Below are 8,621 nucleotides of genomic sequence, written 5' to 3'. Positions count from 1 at the left end.
CCTCCCATTCCCCTCACGGCCCTCCCCCCCCGGCGGTCAATGGCGGCACTGCAACACTCCCGCCCTTTTCACGGCGCTTTCGCGACGGCGCGGGCGGTGCCGCTTTACGGCGGCGGCGGCGCGGGCGGTGTTGCTCTACGGCGGCGGCGGCGCGGGCGGTGTTGCTCTACGGCGGCGGCGGGAGAGGCCGCGGGACCTGCCGAGATGAAACAGAAACGGAAAAATGGGAAAGGTTCGGGAGGGGCTGGAGAGGACGGGAATGGAGCGCCCGGGGGAGCTGAGGGGGGGGCTTAGCCCGGAGAGAAGAGGGGTCAGGAGGGACCTTCTGGCTCTCCACTGCTCCCTGAGATGAGGGGTGAGCCGGGGGCGGGCCCTGCTCCCAGGGAACAAGGGCCGGGAGGAGAGGGAACGGCCTCCAGCTGCGCCAGTAGATGTTTATATTGGATATTGGGAACAATTCCTGCATGGAAAGGGCTGCCCAGCCCTGGCACAGCTGCCCGGGGCAGTGGCGGAGTCGCCATCCCTGGAGGGGTTTAAAATCCCCGTGGATGTGGCCCTTGGGGACGCGGGTGGCCTTGGCGGCGCTGGGGAGCGATTGGAGTTGACGATCGTAAAGATCTTTCCCCACCTTAACGATTCCACAATTCCCTCCGTGTGTGTGCAGTGGGAACACGAGGTGTTGTTTTGAGGAGGAGGGGGGTGTGAAGGGCCAGCCTTGCCCGAGCCAGGAGCTTCCCTGACGGGGCTGGTGTGAATGTTCTGCTGGCCCAGCACGGGCTGGGTTGGGCAGAGGCTGCACCGGGGGAAATAAATGCGCTTTGTTGGTGACGGAGAGTGTTCCTGTCGCGCTCTCTGTGAGGGTGAAAGGGCTGCAGGAGAGCTGGAGAGGGACTGGGGACAACGGGTGGAGGGACAGGACACACGGAATGGCTTCCCACTGCCAGAGGGCAGGGACAGATGGGAGATTGGGAAGGGATTCCTGCCTGGGAGGGTCTGGGCTGGAATTCCCTGAGAAGCTGTGGCTGCCCCTGGATTCCTGGAGTGTCCCAGGCTGGGTTGGACCCACCTGGGATAGTGGGAGGTGTCGGGGTTGGAACTGGATGATCCTTAATGTCCCTTCCCACCCAATCCATCCCACAACTCCATGGAATGCCTTGCAGGGTGGGTGCCTCTGGTTGTCCCCATCATTCCCCAGCCTTGACTGTCCCTGTGTGTCCCTCTGTTCCCGTTCCAGGGGGGCTCAGCCAGGCCGAGCTGATGATGATGACGATCGCCGACGTCATCCAGCAGCTCATCGAGGCCCACGAGCAGGGAAAAGAGGTGGATCTCAACAAGTAAGTCCCTCAGGGATGGCACTGAGGGGGGGATCCATGAGGAATGAGCGTGTCCTGTGCACTCTGTGACATCCAGGTCTCATTTCCACCTCCTGCTGTCCTTTCTCTTGCCATTATCTGGTAACGAAGGCCCCGAGATGAGTTAATTCTGTGGTGATTTGCTCCTTCGTGGGCAGCTCTGAGAGTGCAAAATGGATGAGAAACCCCAAGGATTTTCCATTGCCTTTTTATCTGTCTGCTTGTGTTCATCCTTCAGCAGCCCCAAACTCAATTCCAACAGGGAATGGAAAGATTAATATAAGAACATTGTTAAATCAGATTTTTTTCTTAGCACTGTGTTGTGCATGGAGTTGTTCCCAGAAAATTCTTTATTTCTTTACATGTGTGGAGTAGCAAAACCTGAATTTGCCTCCCTTTTTCTGCTTCTTTGACACGGTGCAATTCCAGGCTTTTTGCTGACGCTGGAAAAACCTCGCGTGAGTTTTCCGGGAGACCGGCTCAGCCACAGGCTGTGTTGTGTTAACCCCATGGAAGGCACGACCTAAATCACAGAAAACAGGCAAGGCAGAGCATTTTGGCAGCTCTCACAACATTTCTTTTCTAAAGCCACCTTTAGGAAAAAAAAAAACACCTCGAAACCCAAATTGTCGGCGGTCGTTCGGAGTTTATTTTCCGTATTTTAATCCCCAGAGCGGGTGGGGATGGCTTTTTAAAAGGTAAAACAGGGAGAACCCAGCGGGGCTGATGGAAATCAGGAGTTCTTTAGCTGACTGGAGGTGTTTGTGCCCTCAGGCTGAAGACCAGGACGTCGGCCAAGTACGGGCTGTCGGCGCAGCCGCGCCTGGTCGAGATCATCGCGGCCGTCCCGCCCCGCTACCGCAGGGTCCTCGTGCCCAAGCTCAAGGCCAAGCCCATCAGAACTGCCAGTGGGGTAAGCAGGGCCACCACCCCTCCTCCCACCATCCTCCTGCCTTCCTCTCCCCCACAGATCGCGTTTCACTGCAGCCAAAGAGCGGGATGTGGAATGTCGGGGGGGGGGGGGATTTAACCCACGTGATGGCCTTTTCTGTGATGTTGTGCCCACGGGGATGTTGCTTTTGGAACGTTTGGGAGGAGGTTTCTCCTTTGGAAAGTTGCCCAAGGAGGTTGTGGGCAGCCCATTCCCTGGAAGTGTCCAAGGCTTGGAGCAATGTGGGGTAGTGGAAGGTGTCGGGGTTGGACCTGGACGAGCTTTTAAGGTCCTTCCAACTCAAACCATCCTGAGATTCCCTGAGGAAAAAGAGGAGGTGTTTCCACACCCCTGTGCATCCTTTCAGCAGGGCAGTTAATCCAGTTCAGTGTAAGACACCTATTTTCTTATAACTGACTCAATTTTACTCTGAAACGTGAAAATATTCAATAACTGGATTCCTACTCCTTGGTATTTTCTTTTTCTCCCTCAAGAGTTAACACCCAGATATATTTTAGGTGGCAGACCGAGCGCGGAGCATCTTAAAATAGCCTCGCAGATGCTCATGAATACACAGCCTGCCGAGATGCACTTTTTATTTCAGTGACTTCAGAAGCAGTGACTGCCGTTCCTCTGCTCTGATTTTTGCCCCCCCCCCCCCTCGCAGATCGCGGTCGTGGCTGTGATGTGCAAACCACACCGGTGCCCACACATCAACTTCACGGGCAACATCTGTGTGTGAGTACCAGAGAAAAGGTGTCCCCCCCCCATCACCATGTGCTGGCACCGCTGGGGCACCCCCAGGGCTGGGGACACTCCCAACAAGGGGGACACTGAGGGACTGGAGCGTGTCCAGGGAAGGGAATGGAGCAGCAGGAGTGGCTGAGGGAGCTGGGGGGGCTCAGCCTGGAGAAAAGGGACATGGGGGGGACGCCCTGGTAGAGTTTGGGGAGGGGGAGTCACTGCAGTGGGACACAGCCAAGCCCTGAGGGGACAGTGGGGGACAGGGAACACCTGGGAGAGCGTGGGGAGTGGGTGTCACTGCAGTGGGACACGGCCAAGCCCTGAGGGGACAGTGGGGGACAGGGAACACCTGGGAGAGTGTGGGAAGGGGTGTCACTGCAGTGAGGGGACACGGGGACATGGGAGGACATGAGGGGACTTGGGAGCCCTGGGAGAGTGTGAGAAGGGGTGTCACGGCCCTGGGACATGGCCAAGCCCTGAGGGGACACAGTGGGGACAGTGGCACCTGGTTTGGAGCAGCCCTGGTGTGTCACAGCCCCAGGGCAGTGCCTGGGGCACTTCCAGGGCTGGGGGCAGTTCTGGGCCCCTCAGACAAGAGAGAGACATGGAGGGGCTGGAGCGTGTGCAGGGGAGGGGCTGGAGCAGCTGAGGGAGCTGGGGAGGGCTCATCCCAGAAAAAAGAGGGATCAGGAGAGACCTTTTCCCACCCCACAACTCCCTGCCAGGAGGGGGGAGCCAGGGAATGGTTGGGCTCTGCTCCCAGGGAACAAGGGCCAGGAGGAGAGGGAACGGCCTCCAGCTGTGCCAGGGGAGGGGCAGGTGGGATATTGGGAACAATTCCCATATGGAAAGGGCTTTCAGGCACTGGAATGAACTTGCCAGGGCAGGGGTGGATTCCCCATCCCTGCAGGGATTCCCAATCCCTGTGGACGTGGCCCTTGGGGACACAGGGCAGGGCTGGCCTGGGCAGTGCTGGGGATGGTTGGACTCCGGGATCTTGGAGTCCTTTTCCCACCTTAACCGTTCTGTGATTCCATGAGCCAAGAGGGCAGTTTTCCAGTATTTCTGTATAATAAATCCAGCATTGCAGGAGCCTTCTTTTGGGGACAGGCTTCCTTTCTGCACGGCTGCCAGGTGGCAGGTTGCTAAAAAAAATCTGCTTATTTTCAGCTTTTCTTCAAGGAACAGACCCTTTTTCATGGGCCAAACCCGACACACCACAGTAGATTTACAGTTTCACCAGCACAGTGATGAGGAGAATGTATTAATTATTATAAATAAGTTGTTTCACTGACCTAGAGGATGCAGGGGTGTTGTGGGTGTCACTGGGGCACACAGAGAGATTCGAGGGGAGTTATAGGAGGGCAGCAGAGCTGAGAAATTTTGGAGAAATCTGGGAATTTTGGGGACTGGAGAGCCCCCTGAGGAGGGGCAGGTGTGACATTCCAGGCTCTGGAATGAGGGAAGGAGAGCACAGATGGAAGGAAAGGCCCCCTGACTGCCAAGGCCTCCTGGCATCGAGGGAGCAGCTCCGAATTTTATTGGGAGTAGAGAAACACAGGCTGGGTTTTCCTTGAGGTGTCTCAGCCCTGCTTGACTTTCTGCACCCTAAAAATCCCTAAAATCTGTGCTGCTTCCAAGCAAATTAGCTCATCCCTTTCAAATGTGCCTGATTTGAGAGATGGTGTCAGTGCAGTTGGGAGCTGCCCCATCAGTAACAATTCCCTGGCTCCTCTTTTTTTATTTCCTGCCAGAGCAGGAGCAGCAGGAGTTCCCAACCCTCCTGTCTGAGATCATCTTTGAGCACTTAGAACGCTGGGTTTGTTAAATATCACGTCCTTAAGCTCAGAAAACAAACGTAGATGAGCTTTCCTCCATCAAAATGGTTTTAAATTCTATAAATTCCTGGAGAATTCGGTTGTGTAAAGGGGTGATGCCTCTATTTTACATCTTTCCACGCCGAAGAAAAATCGTATTTTTCCCTTAAACAAGGTTATGTTCTTCATGGAAGGGTGGAAAATACTGGGAATTGTAAAATTTGAGGGGTTTTGGGGGCAAAAAACTGCATGACTGCTCCCTAAAATAATACCACGTTCCAGAATCCCTCTCATGAGGGGGAGAATTTGTTCACAGCACATTTTTTCTTCTGGAAAGTCTTAACCAGGTTGTTTGAAGGGGGTGTAGCCACTTGACAGGTCTGAACTGGTTTTTGACATCCCATTCCCATTAAAATTGGCTGGAACAACTGTTTGGCACTGTGTTTGTAAACGTGGAAGGGCTGAGTTCCCCTCAGCATTCCTGGATATCCCAGATAGCTGGAATCCCAGAATGGTTTGGGTTGGAAGGGACCTTAAAGCTCATCCTGTTCCAACCCTCAAACCTCTCACCAGCCCAGGTTGCTCCAGGGAAATCCAACCCATCCTTGGACACTCCCAGAGATCCAGGGGCAGCCACAGCTTCTCTGGGAATTCCAGCCCAGCCCCTCCCCACCCTCACAACCTAAAATTCCTTCCCAATATCTCATCTATCTCTGCCATTCCCTGTGTCCTGTCCCTCCATCCCTTGTCCCCAGTCCCTCTCCAGCTCTCCTGGAGTTTCTCCCGTTGGAATTGTTTGAGTTTGATCCCTTTTTTTTCCCTCTCCTTTCACATTGGCAGGTACTGCCCAGGTGGACCCGACTCGGATTTTGAATATTCAACACAGTCTTACACTGGATATGAGGTACTGCTTTGTTCTGCTGGGAGGCATTCCCAACATTCCCAGCATTCCCAGCATTCCCAACGCTCCATAAAACCTGGCTCTGGGTTAGGCTGCTCTTTATTCCTACAAACACGCTCAAAATTGCAAGGATAAAGAACAAACCCAGCCTTTGTAAACTTCAAAATCTGAAGCAGCTCATCTCTAGGAAGTGGAAATTCTGCTCAATCCCTGGGAATGATGAGGAGAATGAGGAAAAATTGTGCCTTCACCTGAGCATATTTTAACATGAAGCATCAGACACTTCCACAGGGATGTGCAGGGGTTTTGGGATGTCTCTCAAAGACGGGCAAGACACAGCCCTGAGCTCCCAGTCCTGACTGGGGTTACTTTCAGTCCTGCCCAACCTGCAGGACTGGATTAAAAAAACCCATAAATTTTGGGGAAAAAAACCCCCTTTTTTTTTAGCTGTTGATGGCTCTGAAATTCCATTCATTCCCTTTTTGTGTCTCTGTTTGCACTGATATCCCCCTAAATATTTACATACCTCTCCAAAATAGTGCCCTGCTGTTGTCTGGGGGAAGTTTAGCAGCAACTGATCCCGTGACTGAATTATCGTGGCTGGTTTTTAACAACAAAAAAAGCTGTGGCAGGGGTGGAAAAGCAGCCAAATGGGATAAAATACAGACTGGATTAATTTGATATACACTGATGCAGCGTCCTTTCAGTAGGGATTTTCTTATTATCCACTTCTCAGGGACTGGAAACTTGTCCCATTAAGCAGGAAAATCCTGGGAATGTGTAACTGCTTTATTTAATTCATGTGGGTTTTTTTTTTCGGCTGTGGTATTAATTTCTTTAATCATTTCATTTAGTCAAACCCACACGTGGGAGTTGTACATGATTAAGAGTCCTCATCCCTCAGAGCTTCGAGTGGAACAGATAGGAAATACCAGGAAAATCCAGGATGCACGAGGTCCTTGGAAACCGTCTTGGACTATTATAAATAGGCTTCCATCAGCTAGTAATTGAAAAAAAGCAAGTTGTCAGGGATTTTAATGGAAGGAATATGCTGGATTTAAAGGGTATTTTGAGTTCAGACTGAGCTCTCAGAGGGTGTTGCTTGGGTAGGCTGTGCAAGTGAAAAGGTCAACAAAAGGAACGGGAGGGGGAAAAGCGCCTCGAAAAACACTCTGTGGTTTTTGTAACAGCTTTTGAGGGCCACTACAGAGATTCTTTGGCTGCTGTAGTGCACTAAAAATTGGAAAAAAAAAATGGTGGTATTTAGATCATGTTGCCACTCAGGACAAAAATGTGTTTTGTTGGAATTTTTTTTATTTGAATATAAGGAGTGAAGTTTGTGTTTGTGTTTGACTCTGTGTGAGTCTGAAGGTCGGTTGGGATTTAGAAGCTGGAGCATCTGGTTTTCGATGCTAAAAAGTTTTTTTTTTTTCAGTCTTTTTCAGTGCTTTTAATAATTAAAATAAAAATAAAAAAAAAGGTTTACAAAACGAATTTCCTTGTGTTTTGCAGCCAACATCCATGAGGGCCATCCGGGCCCGGTACGATCCCTATCTCCAGACACGCCACAGGGTGGAACAGGTACATTTTTTTTTGGGGGGGGGAATGGGAAGGGAAATTCCCTGTGGTTGTGATGAAAATAATGCCTTTTATTTAATGATGCCTGGAAGAAGGGGTTGTGGTCACGTTGCCCGATGGGATCGGCAGCTCTGAATTTTCATTCCACCCGACCTGATCTTCCCCCCATCCCGTGGAAAGATTATTTTTAGACCTTTTTTAAATTGTCCAGCTGTCAATTCCATGGGGGAAATAATGAGTTTGGAACCTCTTAAAAGGTCTTGCACAACACCTGATTGTTAATAGGAGATCCCATTGGTCCTATTCCAGCAAAATTCTACCGAACCTCTCTGGCACTTCCTACTTCTTGGGAATTTAGTACTCAAATAGTGCCTTTCCTACCAAAAATTAATTTATTGGTGTCTCCTCTGGAGAAGCAGAAGATCCAGAGAGTTTCTCAGTCCTCTTCTGGTTTTCTGTTCACCTCCAGACGATCTCCATGGATTCACTGTGGTCCTTTTCTCTCCCAAATTTATAAGGAGAGTTGGTCCTGCAGGGGATTGAGGCAATTTTTTATCTTTTTTTCACTTCTGGCCGTGTCTAAACCGGTCTCAAACTGGGACCAGTGTAACTCCACCAGCTCAAAATCATTCTGCTTTGCCAGGAAAATCCCCCTGCACTGTCTTCTTGCAGTAGAAAAAGGGCTTTTGAACGTTTTGGGGTTTTTTTTAGAAGATCTGTACAGAAACGGTTCGTCATCCATAAAAGATAGAGCGGCTCAAGGAGGAAAAACACAAGGTGGGAAAATCAGGGGTTACAGAGAAGTCCCTGAGACGGGCAAAGACAGCAATTTCTCCATGATCCCTTTAATTTTCCAGCTGAAGCAGCTGGGCCACAGCGTGGACAAAGTGGAGTTCATTGTGATGGGTGGAACCTTCATGGCTTTGCCTGAGGAATACAGGGATTATTTCATCAGGAACCTGCACGACGCCTTGTCGGGTCACACTTCCAACAACGTGGCAGAGGCCGTCAGGTAAGAAGAACCTGGGGTTTTCCTTCAGGGGAATTGTTTCAGAGCAGAAAAATACTGAAGAGAATGATTTTTTTAAATTTTTATTTTTTTTTTTTTAAAAAAAAGGGAATGTTTATCCAAGTATGATTTGGGGGCACAGAACATTTATAGCCCTGCAGAAGACAGACCCCCCCCGCCCCCCGGTCTCTCTCTCTTTCCTGAGGCGGGAATCGCTGATTTCCTCCTGATTCCTTGGCATTCCTTGGGGGGGGATTGTGCCTTTTCTGCCTCATCACCTTGCTGGGGA

At 51.1% G+C, this 8,621-nt stretch overlaps 1 protein-coding gene across 1 annotated transcript; it reads left to right on the top strand.

The window, feature by feature from the left end:
- Positions 1 to 39: 39 nt before the first annotated feature.
- On the top strand, positions 40 to 8,335 carry LOC114073096 (elongator complex protein 3-like; the record flags this gene model as incomplete). The annotated part of the gene is made up of 7 exons (XM_027910887.1): positions 40 to 232; positions 1,235 to 1,334; positions 2,127 to 2,265; positions 2,951 to 3,021; positions 5,685 to 5,748; positions 7,258 to 7,326; positions 8,181 to 8,335. Coding segments are annotated over exons 1-7 (791 nt in total), but the record flags the coding sequence as incomplete, so codon positions are not given.
- Between the last annotated feature and the right edge of the window lie 286 nt (positions 8,336 to 8,621).

The sequence above is a fragment of the Empidonax traillii genome, unplaced genomic scaffold (assembly GCF_003031625.1).
Source record: "Empidonax traillii isolate 1590-97213 ecotype Southwest subspecies unplaced genomic scaffold, ASM303162v1 scaffold5309:size13922, whole genome shotgun sequence".
NCBI classification, from domain to species: domain Eukaryota; kingdom Metazoa; phylum Chordata; class Aves; order Passeriformes; family Tyrannidae; genus Empidonax; species Empidonax traillii.
This window is presented reverse-complemented; position numbering and strand designations above follow the sequence as displayed.